This window comes from Mobula hypostoma, chromosome 10 (genome assembly GCF_963921235.1).
Source record: "Mobula hypostoma chromosome 10, sMobHyp1.1, whole genome shotgun sequence".
Taxonomy (NCBI): Eukaryota; Metazoa; Chordata; class Chondrichthyes; order Myliobatiformes; family Myliobatidae; genus Mobula; species Mobula hypostoma.
The window spans coordinates 95,036,421-95,060,290 of NC_086106.1; the positions used below are offsets into that span (position 1 = coordinate 95,036,421).

The window sequence follows — 23,870 nt, forward strand, 5'->3', positions numbered from 1 at the left end:
TATAGATTTAGACTATAGTAGTATAATATTATTTCATCCTCTGAAGGCATTTTAGTTCTAAAGAAAGTTAGGTGTAGGTCAATTTACCTATCTGCAATATGTTTTGATTATTGATATTTCTATTTCCTATGGAAAATGTGGCCGTAATATGCTAAGTGAAGCTGTCAATTATTGAAGTAGTGACTTAAATATGAACAGAATAAAGCACTTCATATTTGGATCAGATGTTGTCATTATATGCAATGGAATAACTGAATTCCCTTCACTTTTGAACATATGAGTTTTGGATAAGTTGTAAAACAGAGTTTTAATGGGTGTAACTTTTATGATAACATCACCAGGTCCAGTGTTGATAAATGGGGTGGTGTTGTGTGCTGGCTTGTCAAAGAACACCACTTACCAGCAAGTGGTTGGCACATGCTCAAGTTCATGAACCTTTTTAAGCATAGCATGTCAGTTTTAGCTTTGACGTTTAATGCCTCTTTCTTCTTTGGATGCAGGCAAATCCAAACGAACTAACTAATGGAGTAATAAATGCCGCCTTCATGCTACTGTTCAAAGATTCCATCAGGCTTTTTGCTGCCTACAATGAAGGGATCATCAACCTACTGGGTAGGCAACAGGGTGCATAAATGTGTGTGTGTGTGTGTGTGTGTATGTTTGCTTTCAGTTGAACAAGACTTAATTATCACAAAAATATTGTTACAATAAAATGTTATAGATTCAAACTTGCAGCACAAGGTATTATAATAACCTATTCCATGCAGATATAGTTTTGGAATTAACTCAGTGCCTAATGTGATGCAGACCATTTATCAATTATAATAAGTGATAAAATTTCATTGATTTTTGTTTTAATTTTAATCTGTTCTGAAAATCTTGCAAGTTTAAAATATCTCTGTGGCATATTCTTAAGTGCCTTTCTTGTCCAAATAGCAGTGCTATTACATAACCTGCAAGTTGTGGCATCAATAGCAGAATTTCATATTTCAACAACTTCTTGCAGAATACTTAATTTTTTAAAATAGCAGTTCAGTTTGTCTGCAAAATGCAGTGCTGAACATAAGCTGTTGTGCATTTTCTATTAACACACACAAGAAATGCTGGTGAATGCAGCAGGCCAGGCAGTATCTATAGGAAGAGGTACAGTCAACGTTTCGGGCGGAGACCCTTCGTCAGGACTAACTGAAAGAAGAGATAGTAAGAGATTTGAGAGGGGGAGGGGGAGATCCAAAATGATAGGAGAAGACAGGAGGGAAGGGATGGAGCTAAGAGCTGGAAAATTGATTGGCAAAAGGGATATGAGGCTGGAGAAGGGAGAGGATCATGGGATGGGAGGCCTAGGGAGAAAGAAAGGGGGAGAAGAGAAGCCCAGAGGATAGGCAAGGAGTATAGTGAGAGGGACAGAGGGAGAAAAAGGAGAGAGAGAGAAAAACTAATAATTAATAATAATAAATAACGGATGCGGTATGAAGGGGAGATGGGGCATTAATGGAAGTTAGAGAAGTGACCTCACACCTCCCCTTTGTACCCCATCCGTTATTTATTTACGATTAATTTTTTTCTCTCTCTCTCCTTTTTCTCCCTCTGTCCCTCTCACTATACTCCTTGCCCATCCTCTGGGCTTCTCCTCTCCCCCTTTCTTTCTCTCTAGCCCTCCCATCCCATGATCCTCTCCCTTCTCCAGCCTCATATCCCTTTTGCCAATCAACTTTCCAGCTCTTAGCTCCATCCCTGCCCCTCCTGTCTTCTCCTATCATTTCAGATCTCCCCCTCCCCCTCCCACTTTCAAATCTCTTACTATCTCTTCTCTCAGTTAGTCCTGACGAAGGGTCTCGGCCGGAAGTGTCGACTGTACCTCTTCCTATAGATGCTGGCTGGCCTGCTGCGTTCACCAGCATTTTTTGTATGTGTTGCTTGAAATTCCAGCATCTGCAGATTTCCTCGTGTGTGCATTTTCTATTTGTGGAGGCAAATGTAATTGAAGCATAAAATGGGCCAGTGAAGTTAAAAATAAAAATGAACTTAAAAGTGATCATTTACCAGCAATCTGACTGGAACCATTTTGTTTGTTTTCTTTTTGGTCCTTGTCTTTGTGTATAATCACTCACACTTGCGATTGGCTTGATGTTAGTCAAATACCATTTTCAAGATTTCATTCTAACTTCCGAAGAGGATTTGGTGGTAATTGCTAGTGTTCACAAACAAATCTAGTAAGGACTGTTTAAAATGTTTCCTGGTCCTGGATGACTGATCTTAAAAGGTTAGCTATTACTACCACAGGGAAAGGTTTTAGCTAAGGTTTGTGAACAACATGGAGTCTTATTTTCAGCAATTTATCTTTGTGAAGAAATAAATCTGAAAAAATAAGTCTGCAGTCTAAACAAATATGGTTTCTAGCCTGACTGCTGTTTTGATCAATTGTTTTAAATAACTCATCACTTCAGTGGCAAACTTGTATATATTTCAAATATTGCCTCAATTATTATTTTATGTACAACTGGAGCAAGAAGCAAACTACTGGAAGAACTCAGTTGCTTGAGCATCATCTGTGGAGGTAAAGGAATTGTTGATGTTTGTGATTGAGATTCTGCCTCAGTCCCGATGTAATATTGCGACCAGAAATATGACAGTTCCTTTCCCTCCACAGATGGATATTGTTCCCACTAAAAATCTGTGATTTCAAATGTTGTCCACATATCATTGACATTAGAAGTTTCTGCTGAGCAAGCATTTCAATCAAATTTAATCATATTTAATACAATACAATGTATGTTGAAATGTATACCGTTAGTTATCGAGCAATATCCTCTATACCAGAGGTTTCCTCAGTTAATGGTAGGGGTCCATGGCATAACAAAGGTTGGAAACTCCTGCTCTTGACCCTGCAACCTACCCATACACCTAACCCATCTTCCATTCCTAGCTACTGGAGACACCTCCCTTGACACATGAAGATGGATTGTATTCGAAGCAACATAAACCTAGAAGGATGCTAATATTTAAATAAAAATACTTTCATGAACAGGTCCAACATATCACCCTTTTAGTTTCATGCTTTGCATTCCTGGACTGATGAAAATATAGTTTGTAATGAGTACAAGATATTTCCCATGTGGGTAAGGTAAAACAACCAAAAGGATTGAATTATTTTTCTGTTATGGCAGCAATGCCAGTCTTTTCTGATTGCAGATGGAATATTTCCTTCCTCTTTTAAATTAGCTAATTTATGATTTCCTAATTGCCAGCATTGATCATAGTATTTTACTTCAGCTGGACTTTGACTGCTATTTCATTTCTTTTTCAAAGATAGACTTGTTTTAATAAAGTGGTTTGACTGATTTTTAAGACATTTGAATCTGGTCAATGAGAGGATTGCTAGGATACAGGGATGAACGGTATAATTAATTACGTAAAGGGTTTCAGAACTTTAAATGTATGAACTTATTTTAAAAAGGGGGTCCTACCCCTTCAACTACACCAAACGTGCCTTATTTGGCATGATATGCCAACAAGGATTCATGAGGAAAGGATTGTATTTAATACCTTTGAGTGCTACTGCTTTCAGCATTCTAAATCTTCAGTAAAATGGGCTTTTGCAGGCCAACAAATATGGTAGTGCTAGCTGTTGCACATATACATTAAAGGGTTCTATTGAGTGATAATTCTCAGTGTACCATCTACCAATTTATTCTGTTTGCTTCAAGCTATTGTGATTGACTATTCAATCTTAGCTATGTAGAAGCAGGTTTAAGTATGCATCTTCTTTTCATTTGGAAGTAGGGAAACAGCCATACTTTCAGCCTTTATAAGCATTTCTTTCCTAGTTATTTCAGAACTTTAGAATATATTAATACCTGATGTGAAATAAAGTATATTTTGGGAGTCATAGTTTCAAACTTTGATATGAGAAGTGCAATTTGGGGCGTTAGCAATTTTTATGAAATTATTTGGCTTGTACCAATTTCAACAGCAATGTTACAGTTAATTAGGTGTGTTTTATTTCCTGTTTTCATGCATTTCAATGGTTCTGACTACAGCTGCTTTAAAAACAAATACAGTGGCAGGTATGGAATAAATGTATATTTAAGAATTTAAATGTTTTTTTGAAACGAACTCTTGAAATGGAACAGATTTTTTTAAACTTGTACTAGACCTCTTATCTTGATTATCTTTTAGAGAAATACTTCGATATGAAGAAAAATCAGTGCAAGGAGGCCTTAGACATCTATAAAAAGTTTTTGGCTAGAATGACAAAGCTATCTGAATTCCTCAAAACTGCAGAGGTGAGCATCAATTTTTTCTCATCTGTGGTCCATCGCAACCCATTCTAGTTTTGCCACCCATCCCCGTTCTCCTTCCCACAACCCCACTTTGCTTTCCTGTATATTAAGCATTTCTATATGCATGCAAGTCACTATCCATTTTTATTTACTTGCCACTGCATGAAGTAATGTGAACTTTTTCTTTGTTGACACAGCAAGTTGGAATTGATCAGGGTGACATTCCAGATCTAACTCAGGTCAGTGTACATATATCATTTAGCTTTATCCATTTTCCTTATCCTGGGTTTTAAGTTTTCTTTTTCTACAGAGAGCATGAGTCTCTGTGCATACATGATTTATTCATGTATATTGTATGTGAATTCAATTTTGTGCTTGTTAACATTGTGGTTTATGAAGTTGTGGTAAAAGATTTTCCTCAGCAGAATAGGACTTAAAGGGTGGTTGACCAATATATCCCAACACTAACCTTTCTGACTTTGATAACTATCTTGCTGAATATATTGCTGCGAGAATTGGCAGGGTGCAGCTTGTTGTGAATAATATGTTGAAGATCAATGGAGGCAAACATAGACAATGGGTTGGCTGCAGGGATGGATTTAGACATTGGATAGATAAACACATTTATTGTTTTACCATAGAGGCCAGCATAAGTTCTTAATCAACATGGAATGCGGTTCATGGATAAACTATTAGGAGGTTATTAAAAAGTAGAGGTTGAATGGTGCAGATTTTGAGTTTTAAATTTTGTGGGTAGCAGAAGAAAAGGCTATTGGAAATAAAGATTTGAATAGCTTTAAGTTTTGTCAGTAAAGTTGGTGCCAGAAATTTGAGGCGTTCACATGTATATAAACATGAACAGTTTCTAAAATTTTGTGTGAATACTACGAGATGCCAGCTGAAATTGCATAAATTAACTGATTTCTTTTAGTGCACTTTCTCTATGCAAAAGTGTTCCAAATCTTCATTTATACAAAATAGTGGTCAAATCTATTTCAGAGGAAAATACTAACCATAGTTTTCCCAAGCAGCTGGAATCTTGGGCAAAGGGAGCAAATTTGACAATGATAGGTAAGATGCAAGAGGATCACTAAAAACATTGAAGTAATCCTGGCATTATGAGAGGGTGATAGCCACATGGCGAATGAATTGTGCTCATGCTGTAATCTTCATTTCTATTAAATGCTAATCTTGAAGGCAGGTAAATACACTCGTAAACCCAAATTGCATGTATTAACATAGTCACAGTAATGCATTCATAATTTTATTGTATCTTTTGCTGTAAGTGCTTGCTAAAATACATTTTTAAGCTATTAATCTTAAAGCTTATTAAGATCTTATTAATGTTGAGACACTACATTAATGTATCTTCTGAAAAGAATGGAAGATGCAAAGAAAAACAAGCATGTGGGTCGCAACATTTGCTCTTGATGCAAGAAGTAGGAAAGTATTTTGACTAATGCCATATTATATGCATGTTTCTGGATAGCATTGATTTTGTTATGTTCTGGGCATATTTGCCTGAACCAAACCTGCATGGCTCAAGTCATCAATGGGCATAAAATGATGCTGTTTTTATCTTCAAAAATGCAACATTAATCTTTTAAAAATTCGTTTATTACAAATTGTTTTTCTCCAGCCCAATTCTCCACTCAATTTCATTCCTTCAATGAGTAAGAATTCACCGTCTTTCACCTGTGCAGCATATGAAACAACGTGATCAAAACCATTGTTAAAATTGCGTGTCCGTTGTACAGTAATTTAGTTAAACTTTTGGGGAGAAAACTGCTTCCAAAGTGCTTTGAAGCATTAAGTATCCCATTTATGGTTTTAAGATGCTGCACTGAGTTGTAAAAAAAAATAGATTTTCAGAATGTCTTTCAAATTCCATGCAAAGATTTAGAGGAAAAATTGGAGGCTTCTGACCAGATATGCATTTTTATTGCAGAAAATCACTAATATTAAAGCTTGCGACATTTTTGACCAAATGAATTTGACAATCACAGAGCATCCTCTTCAGGGAAAATATGCTATCTCTGATAATCTGCACAACTATAGTTTACCAGTTAAAGATTTATTTTTCCATATGATTGCCTAAGTTCCTTGTGATGTATCCATAGATTGTTCTGCCTCTTTATCAAGGAATTTAATGGATTCTGCTCCTCCTTTACATAATGGTGACGCTAAAAGCTGAGTAGCTTATCACTTCTCCAAGCCATAGTGTCAATAATTTATTTATTAGGCTGACTCTGGTCTCCATTCAATCTCTCAGAAAATGCAAGTTTGAATGTTTCAAAATGGTTGTGCATTAATGAACAGACCTAAAGTTAATAATTCCAGTTCATTTTGCTAAGCACACTAAGATTAAAACTGTGGTTGGTTTATTGTTAAACTAGCAGATTCCATATTTAGCACTTAATAAGCAAGTTGGAGGAGGGGGGTAGACAGTGAGGAAAGAGGGATGAGGTACTCAAACAGCTTTATAATTGCACTGTTTTGGGCTTAAATTTATGTATACCGAGGAGCTAGTTATTTATAAAATATTGTCACCTTGTGGCTTATTGAGGAAGTACAATGGGTCTATTATTCTGGATGTTAGCATTTGCAAGACCTTCAAAGTTGAGTATTGTTTTTAACTTGTGCTTTCTAATACAAAGTAACTATTTGTATTAAATGCAAAAAGTACAATGAACCAATGGTGTTTCTGTCATTCAAAAAGCTTGATATTTTGGAATGATCTTGTATAGATCAAATTACATTTTTTTCCCTTACAGTACAAGTACAAATGCAATTTCTTGGTATTGACCTTTGTATAGATTTCATTGGTGCAGGTGAAAGGAAGTTTGCCTTCTTCGAATCTCTGTTGTTATTGATTCACCAGAAGCCAATGTTACACTTGAAGCAATGAAAATGTGAGTTTCATTTAAATGGGGTTTGGTAAATTTCACTTTCAAATCTAACCAATTGGTTCATTGCATTGTCACTACAGGCTCCAAGCAGTCTCCTTGAAGCACTGGAGCAGCACCTGGCATCTCTGGAAGGGAAAAAGACAAAAGAACTCTCTGCAGCAAACAGGTGAGAATTACCATTAGGATCGCAGCAAGAAGTTTATTCAAGATATGAAAACATCCCAACGACTTAAGTGTTTATGACATTAATCCACAGTTGGAGATTTCAGGACAGACAACCTATTAGTAATTCTATTAGTTTATTATTGTTGCATATACTGAGATACAGTGGAAAGTTTATTTTGCATACCAGTCATACAGTTCAAATCATTAGAGTGCATTGAGGTAGAACAAGGTAAAACAATAACAATGGAGAAAATCTATAACACCTACAGAGTGCAGTGCAGGTAAGCAGTAAAATAAAAGATCATCATGAGCTAGATTGTGAGGTCAAGAGTCCATTTTGTCATACTGTGGAACCATTTTATAGTCTATTATAGCGGGACAGTGGCTGTCCTTGAGCCTGGTGGTACGTGTTTTCAAGCTTTTGTATCTTCTGCCCAATTGAAGAGGGGGGAAGAGAGAATGTCCAGGGTGGATTTTTTGAATGTGCCGGGTGTTTTACCAAGGCAGCAAGAAGCATGGTCACTGTAGGTTTATAAAGAAGCAGCTTGTGGCGTGGGGGGAGGGGGTGGAGATACAAGTGGAGAGGCATAGAGATAAAATTCAGAGCTGGTGCCCAAATCAGCTAAAATAAGTTTCAATAATGGAACATTTGCTGTCAGGGTTTCACAAGATTTGTTGGTATGCAAATAAACTTGCAGTGGTAGAAGAGGTCACTAATGTATGGAGGAATTTTTAAAGTGTATTTGAAGATCAGAACCTCAAACCTAGCCCAAAATTAATGTTGTGTTGTGTAGCAATGCTTCACTGCCCTCATATGCTTCTGGGATCTAGATCGCATGTAGTGGGCATCTCAAGGCATTGGAAAATACTATCAAAGTTTCAAAGGTCAAATTTAATGTCAGAGAAATGTATACAATATGCATCCTGAAATGCTTTTTCTTCACAAACATCCACGAAAACAGAGAATGCCCCAAAGAATGAATGACATTTAAACGTGAGAACCCCAAAGCCCCCCCTCCTGCGCGTAAGCAGTAGCAAGCAATGATCCCCCCTTTGACAAACCACATGTTCTCTCTCTCCCTGGCAAGAGAGAGGGAGGTGTCCCCCATTTTCACAGTGAGCGGGAGACATAACAACAACCCGCTGGTTTACGATGTTAAAAGTCCGTTTCATCGCTTTTTTCGAGCTCTGTGTCCAAAGATCCCAAGACTTCGGGTCGTCGGGCCCACAGTGAAAGATTTTCTGGCCTCCCCAACGACACATGAATCTCTGGCAGTGATGCCAACCCTCGATCCACCCATCTCCAGAGTCCCGAGATCTTAGGCTTCTGAACACGATCGAGACTCAGGCCAAACCCTTGGCATGTTGAATAACGACCAGTCGTGGAACCCAGAGAACGGGTCCCATTCCCGCAAAGAACCGAAGCCTGTGTGTAACTCCAGGTCAGGGTCTTCAAAAGAACCCTGAAAGGGAAAAATAAAGATATTAAAGGTGGAAATAGAGCTGTCTCTGAAGATGCAAGCAAAAGAGTTGCAGTTGGGTGCCATTATTCGTCTGACACAGCCTATCAATACTATCCCTGCAAAATCCACTGTTTTCACTGGAGAGTGAGGGAAAGTTTGCAGCTTTCTCTCCGGCCAACATCCTCAGCTTTGGACTCTAGTTGCGCTCAGTTTTCTATGTTGTACATACTGCATTGTTCATTGACTATGTCTGATGCCAAATTACAAAACTGACACTCTTTTCTGAGCTCTGTCATGGAAGGAGGTTAACAGGAAAAAGAAGATTCAAGTGTGCCTCCTTGAAGAAGTGTAACATCTATACTGACTCCAGGGAATGCCTAGCCTATGACTGGTCAAAATGGAGAAAGAAAATTCAAGAAGATATATTGGGGACTTTGACACCAGGCATTGGGAACACTGAGCATTGCATGAATGGCGAAGGAGTATACCATGTAATGAACTTTCAGCCCCATCTGTGGAAGAGGCTTTGGTTTGCACATTAGTTTCATAACCCTCCAACCCCTCCCACCTACAAACCACTAGCCAGTTTGGAAGCAAGTTATCTGCTGTCCCAAGTTACTGAGTAGATCATTGACAGAAGATACTTTTGCTCTTATTCACAAATTCTCTTGCAATAAGGGGCAACAGTTGGCTTTCCTAATTGTTAGTTAGTACCTTTTTGTGTATGCAGACACCCAGATCTCTCTAAATCTTTTAACCTGTCACCATTTTAAATGTACTTTTTTGGGCTTTCTCTATCTCAGTTTTCCATGTTGAATAGGTGAAATATAACACAGAAAATTAAACATGTCTACATCTCCCACTGAGGCTTCTCTGCATGTACCTTACTGCTCACTCTCATACAGATTTGTCATCACCAAACTTGTCAATGTTGTAACATACACAAAATGCTGGAAGAACTCAACAGGTCAGGCAGCAGCCATGGAAATGAACGGTCAACATTTTGGGCTGAGACCCATCCTCAGGATGATGATTGTGTTTCACATTCTAATAGTTTGACCACTCTGCCTGATTTCTTCTAACCTGGCAATTATAAACTTTCCTGAAATTTGACTAAAGATACCCGATTTCTGATGGTTATTTGATGATAAATACAATTGAAATCTCTTCAAATTTTCAGATTTTATTTTACCCACTTTTGTAATGGACATTACTATTTACTTATAAAATTGAAATAGATACAGTGGCATACAAAAGTTTGGGCACCCCTGGTCAAAATTTCTGTTATTGTGAACAGCTCAGCGAGTAAAAGATGAACTGATTTCTAAAAGGCATAAAGTTAAAGATGACACATTTCTTTAATATTTTAAGCAAGAAAACTTTATTTCCATCTTTTACAGTTTCAAAATAACAAAAAAGGAAAAGGGCCAGAAGCAAAAGTTTGGGCACCCTGCATGGCAGTACTTAGTAATACCCCCTTTGGCAAGTATCACAGCTTGTAAACGCTTTCTGTAGCCTGCTAAGAATCTTTCAATTCTTGTTTGGGGGATTTTCGCCCATCCTTCCTTGCAAAAGGCTTCTAGTTCTGTGAGATTCTTGGGCCGTCTTGCATGCACTGCTCTTTTGAGGTCTAGCCACAGATTGTCGATGATGTTTAGGTCAGGGGACTGTGAGGGCCATGGCAAAACCTTCAGCTTGCGCCTCTTGAGGTAGTCCATTGTGGATTTTGAGGTGTGTTTAGGTTCATTATCCTGTTGTAGAAGCCATCCTCTTTTCATCTTCAGCTTTTTTTTTACAGACAGTGTGATGTTTGCTTCCAGAATTTGCTGGTATTTAATTGAATTCATTCTTCCCTCTACCAGTAAGTGTTCCCCATGCCACTGGCTGCAACACAAGCCCAAAGCATGATCGGTCCACCCCCGTGCTTAACAGTTAGAGAGGGGTTCTTTTCATGAAATTCTGCACCCTTTTTTCTCCAAACATACCTTTGCTCATTGTGGCTAAAAATTTCTATTTTAACTTCATCAGTCCTAGGACTTGTTTCCAAAATGCATCAGGCTTGTTTAGATGTTCCTTTGAACCTTTTGAATAGAACTTGTTGGCCGCAATGAGCAAAGGTATGTTTGGAGAAAAAAGGGTGCAGAATTTCATGAAAAGAACCTCCTCTCCAACTGTTAAGCACGGGGGTGGATCAATCATGCTTTGGGCTTGTGTTGCAGCCAGTGGCCCAGGGAACACTTATTGGTAGAGAGGAGAATGAATTCAATTAAATACTAGCAAATTCTGGAAGCAAACTTCGCACCGTCTGTAAACAAAAAAAGCCAAAGGTGAAAAGAGGATGGCTTCTACAACAGGATAATGAACCTAAACACACCTCAAAATCCACAATGGACTACCTCAAGAGGCGCAAGCTGAAGGTTTTGCCATGGCCCTCACAGTCCCCGGACCTAAACATCATTGAGAATCTGTGGCTAGACCTAAAAAGAGCAGTGCATGCAAGACGGCCCAAGAATCTCACAGAATTAGAAGCCTTTTGCAAGGAAGAATGGGCGAAAATCCCCCAAACAAGAATTGAAAGATCTTATCTGGCTACAGAAAGCGTTTACAAGCTGTGATACTTGCCAAAGGGGGTGTTACTAAGTACTGACTGTGCAGGGTGCCCAAACTTTTGCTTCTGGCCTTTTTCCTTTTTTGTTCTTTTGAAACTGTAAAAGATGGAAATAAAAAAGCTTTCTTGCTTAAAATATTAAAGAAATGTGTCATCTTTAACTTTATGCTTTTTGGAAATCAGTTCATCTTTTATTTGCTTTATTCACAGTTACAGAAATTTTGACCAGGGGTGCCCAAACGTTTGTATTGTATAATTTTATAGGGAAAGTTAATAGTTTAAAACAAAAATCTTAAATACCTTTCAACAATTATTGCGTCTTTTCAGTTCATTTAATTCAACTGTTCAGAAATACTTAATGATATAGAGACTATTTAATACATATTTTAAAGTATGCAATGATTACAGCTTTTAACATGGCCAACATTACAAGCTGAACATTACAACAATCAACTTGTCTTCATTGTTGATGCCACTGTTGCAAATTATAAAACACTAAAGTCAGTTAATTCTGTCTGTCCTCAATATATGTATTCTAGTCCCTTCAAGAATGGGAACTAAATTACACAGTAAGCTTTGTCATGTTTTTGAATAGATAGACGAACAGTAGATCCACAATTTATTTTTTCAGTATATTTATTGACAGCGCTGTTAGCCAGTGAGCTACATTTGAAGTAGGGTGTTTTAAAGCAGAGTAAATTTGCACAGATAAAAGTCTTTAAAGAGGAAAGGAGTCAAGTTACAGTAAATTAAAATAAATGCAAGTTAATTTTTGCACATAAATATAGTGCAAGAGGGATAGTTACAAATGTATATTAAATCATTAATAGTACTGTTGTCACTGAGCTTAATTGATACTACTTAAATTTGTCTCCTCCCACTCTGCAGAGCAACAACCCTATCGAATGCAGTTTCCACTCTTTCCAATACAGGGATGTCTTTGAGTAAAGTTGACGAGCGGGAAAAGCAAGCAGCTCTGGAAGAAGAACAAGCTAGACTACAAGCTCTCAAGGTTTGTGGCTTTCTTCCCCATTTAGCATTTAACTTCCTGTATGTATCCTGACATGGTTTGTGATTAAAGTGTACTGAAACATGAACACCAGCTTCTTGTGTTCATTGTTAAGTTATTTGGATGCTCATTTTGTGAATGAGTGGTGGAAAATTGATTCAGCATTCATTAATATATCCCTTAATACTGTTTCAGCATTCTTAAAGTGCTCTTAATCAAATCTTGGATCTTTGACCTTGGAGTTACAAACTTTGGGATGGAGTGAGGGATTTATTTGGTAGGTTCTGTGAGGTTATGGATTCTAACAAACAGGTGTCTTACAGTTAGAGGTCAGGCTGAAGAGAAGAAGCTGTGGTACATTTTGTACCTCATTCCACTTTTCATCATTTTCTACTCTATTGTAGCTTCTTAGCTGGTAATCACTATGTGTTGAGCAAACTTGTAACAAAATTTTAACATTCATCCTCCAATTCAGAGGATGTTAATTTGGCAGCTTTTGCCTTATCAATAAATTGGCAACAAATTAACATGCCTAGTTTGGGTCTAGGTTAGATCGTCTGATATGTACACTCTAAGGAACCTTATGCTCTTCAATCTCTCTACAGCAGACTATTGATGTCCACTGAGGAGTGGGCAGCCTCTGCCTTCCTGAAGTCCATAATTATCCATTCAACTGCCTGGGTAGAGGGAATGTCCTATGAAGATAGGTTGAGCGAACTAGGGCTTTTCTCTTGAAGGAGGATGAGAGGTGACTGGATAACTAGAGACTTTTTCCCAGGGCAGAAATGGCTTAGACAAAGGAGTGTTATTTTAAGGTGTTTGGAGGAAAGTATAGGGGGAATTGTCGCAAGGTAAGTTCTTTACACAAAGTGGTGGATGCATGGAACACCCTGCCAGGTTTCGTGGTAGAGGAAGATGGGAAGATGTATTAGGAGCATTTAAGAAACTATTAGGTAGGCACCTGCCTGATAGAAAAATGGAGGTTATGTAGGAAGAAAGGTTTAAATTGATCTTCTGAGTAGGTTTAAAAATCAGCACGACATCATGGGCTGAATGTCCTGTATTGTGTTGTCTATACCAACACATCTCCTTTCAATACTCAAGTAATACATGTTCAAAACTATCACTAAACCTTTGCCTGAATTTGTATAATGATAGAGTATGTACGCAGCTAAAAGTATTTTGGATCTGAGAACTATCTCAGATTGACAGATAAACTAGATTTTGAAGTTACATTCTATTGTTGTGGGTCCAAAATAAAATTCATCTATTGTATTACAATTTTGAAAGATGTTTGCAACAAATGTATCTAATACAATTCTGTCCGTCAAATATTTCATTTGGGAGAACAAAGTAGTTAAAACATTTAAGGTTCAAGTTTAAGTTTTTTTAATTATCATTCAACCACACATTGAATACCCATGGATACAGCCAAATGAAGCAGCATGTTCCTCTGGGGCCAAGGTGCAAGATGCAGTACTAGCACTCATACACAGCACAAGGCACGTAGATATTTTATTGATCCCTAAGGAAATTACAGTGACACAGAAACATTACAAGTGCACAGATGTACAAATATTACAAGAGAAGTAAGAAAGAATTTTAAAAAAATAAGTCGTCTCAGTTTCTCAGGACGTGGTCATCACTTCCCCAGCTACAGGTTGAATCATTATAGAGCCTAATGGCCGAGGGTAAGAGTGGCCTCATATAGTGCTCTTTGGAGCAGCACAGTTGTCTTGGTCTGTGTCTAAAAGTGCTCATCTGCTCAGACAAGGTGCCAGAATTGCCGGGATTTTCCGTAGGTCCTTTGTTCTACCACAGCCTCCAGTGTGTCCAGTTTAACTCCAGTAACAGAGCCAGCCTTTCTATTCAGTTCATTGAGCCTGTTGGCATCACCCATGTTGACACCATTGCCCCAGCAAATCACTGCAGAGAAGATTGTACTGGTGACATCAGATGGGTAGAACACGTGAAGGAGAGGCCTGCATACTCCCCAGGAGGTTGAGATGACTCTAGCCCTTCTTGTATACAGCCTCTGTGCTGGTGCTTCACTCTATTCTGTCATCCAGGTACTTGTAGATCCTCATCACATCCACATCCGCACCATTAATAGTAACAGGGAGCGGTGCAGGCTTAGTCTTCCTGAAGTCGATCACTTCCTCTTTGTCTTACTGACGTTGAGCTGCAGATGATTTGGCTTGCACCATTTGATAAAGTCCTCCACCAGGGCCCTGTATTCCTCCTCCTGTCCTCCCTTTATCCACTCAACTATTGCTGAGTCATCAGAGAATTCCTGCAGATGACATGACTCGGTGTTGTATTTAAAGTCCGAGGGTAAACAGGAAAGGAGTCAATACAGTCCCCTGTGGGGCCCAGTGCTGCTTATATCCATGTCTGACACATGTATAGCACATATAAGATGTATATATTTTTATACATAAGAGTCCCTGTGTGCCATGTCCTGTAAATTGACGGTGCATGGGTATTTTTGGCAAGAATAAGCAATTCTCAGCAGTCTGCAGAAGAATGCACGCATGCAGTCCAGGATGTCTTCCACAGAGCAAACACTGGAGGGAAGCACTGATGGAAGGGCTAGCCCCAAATGGACACTGCACCACACCATCTCCACCATCCTCCCTCCTGGACTGGTGCATCAGACAAGGCTGCAGCTTGAAACCTAGTCCTCACTATAACTGAGGCCACACTGTTTCCCCCACTTTCGGTCTTGCCAATAAACCAATGAAATGGACTAGCAAAATTTTGCATTACCAAAGTCCAAAAGAGTGTTGCATCGCACTGATTCCAGCTCCTCTGCCAACAAGCAACTTGCTGATGGGATAGATCTGCAATACTTGAAGTTCTAAATGTTCTAGCATTGTCTTGCAATCATAAAAAAGACAATTGGAAAAAGACGAAAACATCTTTGGTTGACCCTGGAGAGGCTGCTGCATCCAAGTGTGCTGCCATCTTACCAGAATTTAACTTCTGACAAAATTTTAAAGGGGGGAGAGAATTTATTTCTTTGCACAGTACTGTAGTAATGTTATGTTTTGCACTGTACTGCTGCCACAAACAAACACATTTCATGATGTGAGTGGTGATAAACCTGACTCTGATATGGTTGTCTATTGTGGACTGAGAGTGGGAAGGGGGCAAGGAGAGAGAATCGTGTTTGGGAGAGGGGAGGGAATGTGAAGCACCAGAGAGACTTTCTGTAATGATCAATAAACCAGTTGTTTGGAATCGAATGACCTTGCCTGGATTCTCAGGGCTGGGTGTATCTGGACCTGTGCCACTGCCCTCCCCAGCGCTCCTCCTCTGCCACCTGTCCCACACCCCTCTGCAGCACTCCATCCTCTCCGTTCCCAACATTTTTTTACTCCCACCAGATTTACAAACTCACTGTCCACTCCACTTATTACAAATACAGTACTGTGCAACAGTCTTAGGCACACTAGCTCTATAAATATATATGTGTGTGTGTGTTTGTGTGTGTATATAATATATATAAATAAAATATGTGTGTGTGTGTGTATACGTATGTGTGATTTTAAGTAACTGTTAAGAAAATCACAATGCATGACCTAGCCTTGTATTCCTCATTTTGGTCCGGAGTTGAGTTTCAAAACCTGCCAGATAATGACTGCTACCCATTGACTTCCTTTCACCCTGCGTTGCTCCTTTTTAGGATATTATTTGGAAAATTATTTTAAATAGACTAAGTGATATCAATGGCTAAAAAATTGTTTACTTTTTGATTCATGACTTGTGAATGTCCATTTTCCACCCTTATCCCAGTTTAGGGGTAGTAATGCAGCTTATCACATCCTAACCATGACCAACGTGAGCTCTCCTAAATTGTGTCAGTTGAATTTAGGACATTCCAAGTCTGCAAACCAATTACTGACGTAGTTTTGAAGAGAATATTGAAGTTTTTTAACCGGGGCTTCATTAGATTGTAAAAACTTGGCCAAAAATTTGAATTTGAGAGATCTTGATTTAGAACCAGTCCCTTCAATTCGAAGTACCTAATCTAATCTCAGCATATGTAGTGTGATGCTACTTGACCTGGATTTTTGATACAGGTAAATAATATTTCTCATTATTTTAACAGCTGAATTCATGTTTATTTTGCTTATACATTTTACACTTTTGCAAGGACATCATGATAAATTTGAATTAACTCTTCTTAACAGGAACAGCGGCATAAAGAGCTACCGATACAATCACAGTCTGCAACTGCATCCACCACTGTGTCTCCAAGCTCCACATCAGGGAAAAGCATAAATACAACAACAGCAGTTGATCTATTCTCAGTTGCCACACCAGTAACAAGTACTAACAGGTGAATATCTTTTAGTTTAACCCAAAATACTTTGTGAAAGCTGTGAGCCATAAATTTAATTTCACCATTTAACTACAAATTGAGCTCAATTAATTCATCTGAGTTGCATGCTGAAAATTGTCAATTCTTTTAGATATTTTATGGAAATATAATAGAAACTATTAAAAATAAAATTATCAGGAATTGGATTGTAGGAGTAAAATTAAACTTGTTAAAGTTCTTGTATATGAAAGTTGTGATTTTTAAAATACCAAGTACGTCAAGAATACAGATTTAGTAATGTGCAAATTAGTGTAACATTGAATATTTACAGTGAAATAAACAACTTGTTCAGATAGTAAGGGACGAAATTGGTCCACTTGAAGATCAGCGTGGTTATTTATGCATGGGGCTGAAAGAAATGGGAGAGATCTCAAATTGATTTTTTTTGTATCTGTATTTCCTTAGGAGATGGACACAGTCTGTAGAACTAAGGCAAAACAACAGTGAGATTGTGGAGTGTATACAAGTTGCAGAGGAAAAGGTGCTTGGTGTCTTGAGGCAAATTAGTATGGATAAATCTTCAGAGTCTGACAGTATTCCCGCAGACTTTGTGGGAGGATAGTTCTGAAATTGCAGGTGCCCTGGCACAGATATTTAAAACATCCTTCGCTGTGGATGAAGATCCAGAGGATTAGAGGATACACATGTTGTTCTGTTGTTCAAGAAATGCTCTAAGAATAAGCCAGGAAATTATAGGCTAATGAACCTGACGTCAGTTGTAAGTAAGTTATTGGAAGGTTTTCTAAAGTACAGATATATAAATATTTGATAGATGGGGACTGATTAGGAATAGTAAAACTGGCTTTGTGCATGGTAAGTCGTTACTAACCTTCGAGTTTTTCGAGGAAGTTACCTGGAAAGTTGAAGATGACAAGGCAGTGGATGTTATCTGCATGGACTTTAGCAAGTCTATAGACAAGGTCCCACGTGAGCTGCTGGTCAAGAAGGTTCTGTCACTTGGCATTCAGGATGAGATAGCAAATTGGATTTCACAATGGCTTCTCAGGAGAAGTCAAAGAATGATAGATGGTTGCATCTCTGACTGGAGGCCTGTGACTAGTGGTGTGCCACAGAGATTTGTGCTGGGTTCATTGTTATTTGCCATCTATATTACTTGGATGATAATGTGGTAAACTGAATCAGCAAATTTGAGGATGGTAACAAAGATTGGGGTCATACTGAACAGTGAGGAAGGCTATCAAAGCTTGCAGTGGGTTTGGACCAGCTGGAAAAATGGGCTGAGAAATGGCTGGTGAAATGTAATCCAGACAAGTGTGAGGTGTTGCACTTTAAGAGAATAACCAGGGTAGAACTTGCATCATGAACGGTCAGCCACTGAAGACTACATTTCTACTGCCCTCGCAGAGTGTTGTGTATAAAGGTAGGCAGGGTGTTAAACACCTTCTTAAAAATCACCCGAGCCAGAAGCTTCCTTCAGAGTTTTTAATGAGAAAACTTTATAAAAATGCAAAAAGTTAAGTAAAACACATATTAGATTCAATACAGAATCATCACGTGCCTGAATATACTAATATTAACAACTATTCCACGATCAGCATTAAACAAGGTAATGCAAATGCAAAATTCTATAGCTATGCCGTGAACTAGAGTGAGCTCGTGGTACAATGACAATTTAATAGCGATAAAGGAACTATTATGTACATCTACTAAGTGTTTACCAATATTAAGAAAGCTATTTCAAGGGGCAAATAAGGAGTGGATGGAGATGGATGTCTTTCTACTCTGTTTGCTCCAAATCGAAATCTAAATTAACCCACACAGGAAATTATGTAAAAAGAAAATGTTTGTGATCAGGAGTGATGTTTGTACAAAGAAGTGCATACAAAATAAACAGTGTCTCTAGAGGCAGAACACTCCCAGCCTGACATCCATGATGAGAAACTTAACTACTGAAACCAAAAGTCAAACAATAATTCCATTAAGTCTTTGGCAAAGCAAGGACTATCTCAGAGACTGGTCTTGGAAACAGTCTTACTGCATGGTCTTTAGCTGTTCTCGCTTCAGGAATGTTGTCTTTGACATATTTGCTCATGGTAATGTCTGATGAGTAGACCGGTGACACAGTGCTCACCCAATATGCCGATTGGGTGAGGTACCTCTGAAGTGAGATGTCCCTTAATATGTCCTCCAACTTGCTGTTTCCCTCAGTATTGACCTAGTTCACTAAGGTAACTTTGGACTGAAAGAGGGTTCTGCTTTGTGATGCACTGCACTTCCTCTAAATATATCTGTCTTTGAACAACAAAAAGGATTCTAACCTTTGCTTGATGCAGTTGCTGTACAGAGAGGTTGCTTACAAATGTTATAACCACTACAAAGGCTGTCTTTAGCTACTCCTACAATCTTCACTTTCATATAGATACAGCTCTCACAGGGTCTAAAATGACTTGGCACTCATTAGTCTTAAATTTGTGACACTGGGTTGACGAGCACCATCAAGGCAGGCTGCACCCACTGTGACCCAACCCAGGTCCGGTCATTGGGCATAAGGTGCATCATACCAACCATTGCACTGTTCACAAACCTCATGTGCACAGAAGGAGTCTGCCAAGCAACAAGAGAATCTCAGCAGAAGAGTCGAGTAGTGGGATCTTGTCAGCTATGTCCTTAAGATATGAACTACTATATGCAGCTTCAGGGATTGAATTCTCATCCCTTTTATTGGGAATATGGTTGCAGTCAATGAAAGACGGGTAAGAAGACCTATCCTCCATTGACTCTGCGACAAATCCACTGGCTCTGCTTCCGGTGATTTCTGATGTTCTAGAACATCTCTTTAGAATGTACGGGGAAGAGGCTACATCTGATGAACCCTCAGCTGGCTCCCCACTGTGGTTGTGTTGGCCAAGTTGCTGGCCCTGAATTTACAGTTGTATCTGTGTCTAGTTCTTTGGAAGTATCAATATATTCTTGGCTCAGTTTTCTGGAGACCACTGGTGCTTGCTGCACCATGCTCTGCAATATATTGTTACTATTTCTCCAGTTCTTCTTACTACTCCCCCAGATTCTCCTCCACAATCAGGATGACCATCTTGTCCACATTTGGTCTGACTTTGCCTGAGGGCTCCTCTGGCCAAACTCTGCATCTCACTCAAACTATTGTCCGATGGTTATTTATCACCACAGCTTGCTGCAGCAAGTGAGGGCCATGCAGCTGGCTCTGCACTAGCTTCTGTTGAAAGGTGAGCCACTGATGCATGGTCAACTCTTCAGCCCTTGTGTACCCTTATCAAGTAGTCAACACCCATTTGTTTCCAAGTTGGGTGACCTTGGGCTCTACTTACTTTCTACTTTAAATGAGGATTCATCTTAGTTTGGGTTTGAATCTGAAGTAGAGGATGCAAGTTCAGGAGGAGGACTGGGTAAAAATTTAGTGTGAAGCATGATTGGAAGCTGGTTCCTTTCTTTGCCTGCTGCTTTGATTTCATCCTCTTGAGCAACCATGTCATATTAGAGGGCTTGCTTAAGTGGAAATCCAAAGTGACACACACAGGAAATGATGTAATAAATAGCTTACAAACGGGTAGCAATATTTGTACAAAATAAACTGCTTACAAAACAGGCAATGCCTCTAGAAGCAGAACAGCGGTATAGAGGGATCCAAAAATACAGATTATTCCTTGAAAGTGGCATCACAAGTAGATAGGATCGTAAAGAGATCTTTTGGCACATTGGACTTCATAATTCAGAGTATTGAGTACAGGAGTTGGGATGTTATGTTAAGGTTGTATAAATTGTTGTTGAGGCCTACTTTGGAGTTTTGTGTTCAGTTCTGGTCACGTATGTACAGGAAAGATAATCAATAAGATTGAAGAGTGCAGAGAAAATTTACAAGGATATTGCCAAGACTTGAGTACTTGAGTTATAGGAAAAGGTTGACTAGGTTAGGACTTTATTCTTTGGAGTGCAAGAGAATAAGGGGAGATTTGATTGAGTAAACAAAATGATGAGAGATGTAGATGTGGTAAATGCAAGCAGCCTTTTTCCACTGAGGATGGGTGGGATTACAACTAAAGGTCATGGGTTAAAGGTAAAAAGCGAAATATGTCAGAGGGACAGGAAATGGAACTACTTGACTCAGAGGATGGTGAAAGAGTAGAATGATCTGCCAGCGGAATTGGTGGATGTGGGTTTGACTTCAACATTTAAGAGAAGTTTGGATAAGTACATGGATGGGAGGGAGGGGTATAGAGAACTGTGTTCCAGGTGCAGATTGATGGGGCTACTCTAGGCAGAGTAGTAATTCTATGCTCTATGACTCAATGTAAAGTAGAAAAGGAATTCCTTCAAAGTACATGCATATCCTTCATTTAACATAATTTTATTTTGCTTAATCACCAAATTTTTATAGACAGCAAATATCAAGGCTGAAATTGCATACAAATAATTGCCCAGCACTGGTATCAATCTTCTACAGAAGCTGTTGTTGACGTAACTCATAATTTTATTTTAAATGTTTGCCTCTTGAATACTGCTTTCTTTCATGTAGTGTTTTCATGATGATTTCTGAGCATGAGTGAAAATAGTTTGCTAAAGTATGTGTTGGACTATGACACCAAGTTTTTTTATGTTTTCAAAATCAGTTGATCAGATTTGTTCCCCGGTCCTGACCGCTTCATTTTCACTATGGATGTCCAGTCCTTATACACCTCCATTCCCCATCAAGAAGGCCTCAAAGCCCTCCGCTACTTTCTGGATAATAGACCTCACCACTACCCTTTTCCGGTTGGCGGAACTGGTACTCACACATAATAACTTCTCTTTTGGCTCTTCCCACTTTCTTCCGACTAAGGGTGTAGCTATGGGAACTCGCATGGGCCCTAGCTATGTCTGCCTCATTGTTGGTTATGTGGAACAGTCTGTGCTCCAAACCTGTTCTGGTACTGCTCCCCAACTTTTCCTTCGGTACATTGACGACTACATTGGTGCTGCTTCCTGCACCCATGCTGAGTTCGTCAATTTCATCGACTTTATTTCAAACTTCCACCCAGCCCTCAAATTCACCTGGTCTATCTCGGACACTTCTCTCCCCTTTCTCGATCTCTCGGTCTCCATCTCTGCAGACTGTCCACTGACATCTTCTACAAGCCCACTGACTGTCATAACTACCTCGACTGTACCTCTTCCCACCCCACCACATGCAAAAATGCCATTCCCTATTCCCGGTTCCTCCGTCTCCACAGCATCTGCTCCCAGGATGAGGCTTTCTGTTCCAGGACATCTCAAATGTCCTCTTTCTTTAAGGATTGTGGTTTCCCTTCTGCCGTCATCAATGATGCCCTCACCCGCATCTCCTCCATTTCCCGCACTTCGGCCCTCACCCCATCCTCCCGCCACCACAACAGGGACAGAGTTCCCCTTGTCCTCACCTACCAGCCTGCCAGCCTACACATTCAGCACATTATCCTCCGCAACTTCTGCCACCTTCAACAGGACCCCACCACTAAGCACATCTTTCCTTCTCCACCCCTCTCCGCTTTCCGCAGGGATCGGTCCCTCTGCATATCCCTGATCCACACGTCCCTCCCCACGGATCTCCCACCCGGCACTTATCCCTGTAAGCGTCAGTAGTATACCTGTCCCTACACCTCCTCTCTTGCCACCATTCAGGGCCCCAAACAGTCCTTCCAGGTGAGGCAGCACTTCACTTGTGAGTCTGTTGGGGTCATCTATTGCATCCAGTGCTCCCGGTGCGGTCTCCTCTACATCAGTGAAACCCGACGCAGATTGGGGGACTGCTTCGTCGAGCACCTCCGCTCCGTCCGCCACAACAGACAGGATCTCCCGGTAGCCACCCACTTCAACTCTGCTTCCCATTCCCATTCAGATATGTCCATACACGGCCTCCTGTACTGCCATGATGAGGCTCAACTCAGGTTGGAGGAGCAACAGCTCATATACCATCTAGGTAGTCTCCAGCCCCTTGGTATGAACTTCGAATTCTCCAACTTCCGGTAATTCCCTCCCCCCTCCCTTCCCCTATTCCTATTTCTCTCTGCCCCCTCCCCCAGCTGCCTATCACCTCCCTCATGGTTCCGCCTCCTTCTACTACCCATAGTGTTTTCCCCTATTCCTTCTTCACCTTTCCTGTCTATCACCTCCCTGCTTCCCCTCCCCCACCCCTTTATCTTTCCTCTTACTGGTTTTTCCATCTGGAACCTACCAGCCTTCTCCTTCCCACCCTCCCCCCACCTTCTTTATAGGGCCTCTGCCCCTTCCCCCTACAGTCCTGACGAAGGGTTCCAGCCCGAAACGTTGACTGATCGTTTCCACAGATGCTGCCCGACCTGCTGAGTTCCTCCAGCGTGTTGTGAGTGTTGCTTTGACCCCAGCATCTGCAGAGTATTTTGTGTTATCTGCAGTAATTCTTGCCCCTTGTTGAACTTCTGGGATTGGGGGGGAGTATTTAATGTTGATAACCCTACCTTCTGGAACATTTCCCAGAGAGGAGACAGGCTTTGAGCATTTGGGGCCCCATTTTCTGGAGATCAAAAATGATGACTAAAGGTAGTGCAAAAAGTGTAAATCTTTGACATTCACTTCTCAATGGATTCAGTATTGACAGTCAGCATACTGATATAAATTCAAACCAATAAAAGATGCATGGATATCATTGTTAAGCACTGAGAACGACTCTCCTGCAATTTGCAGTTTCAATCTAGAAATGTCAGATCAAATTTTTTATATTGGAAATTTTCATGTATCGTTAAATTTGGAATTTTTTGGTTTCTGATACAGTGCACCCAGTCTTTCTGATGATATCTTCAATCTGCAGTCAGCTTTTGTACCAACAGTGCAGAGCACCCCTGAAATATCAAAATCAGTAGCTAATGCTTGGGGAGGTAAGTTGTTCCTATCAACTCGAACAATTATTTTGACACCATCTTCATTTTGATAAAGTATGAATTTGATCAGTTTGTGAGTGAACTATAATCAATAGCATGGTTCATTTTACCTTCATATATCTCAAAGAATTCTTGCTGAGCTTACAGTACAGAAAAGTGGAACAAAGACTGCAAACTAGA

The 23,870-nt window shown here is 39.7% G+C and overlaps 1 protein-coding gene across 6 annotated transcripts in view; it reads left to right on the forward strand.

The window, feature by feature from the left end:
* The window catches only part of LOC134353047 (phosphatidylinositol-binding clathrin assembly protein-like), a 133,542-nt gene that overhangs the window by 75,248 nt on the left and 34,424 nt on the right, over nt 1-23,870 (forward strand). For all 6 annotated transcript variants that reach the window (XM_063060877.1, XM_063060881.1, XM_063060876.1 and 3 more), the window contains exons 6-12: nt 501-612; nt 4,180-4,286; nt 4,481-4,522; nt 7,273-7,358; nt 12,317-12,440; nt 16,634-16,782; nt 23,584-23,687. In XM_063060877.1, the coding sequence (XP_062916947.1) occupies nt 501-612; nt 4,180-4,286; nt 4,481-4,522; nt 7,273-7,358; nt 12,317-12,440; nt 16,634-16,782; nt 23,584-23,687 (724 nt within the window). The remainder of the gene's footprint in view (nt 1-500; nt 613-4,179; nt 4,287-4,480; nt 4,523-7,272; nt 7,359-12,316; nt 12,441-16,633; nt 16,783-23,583; nt 23,688-23,870) is intronic.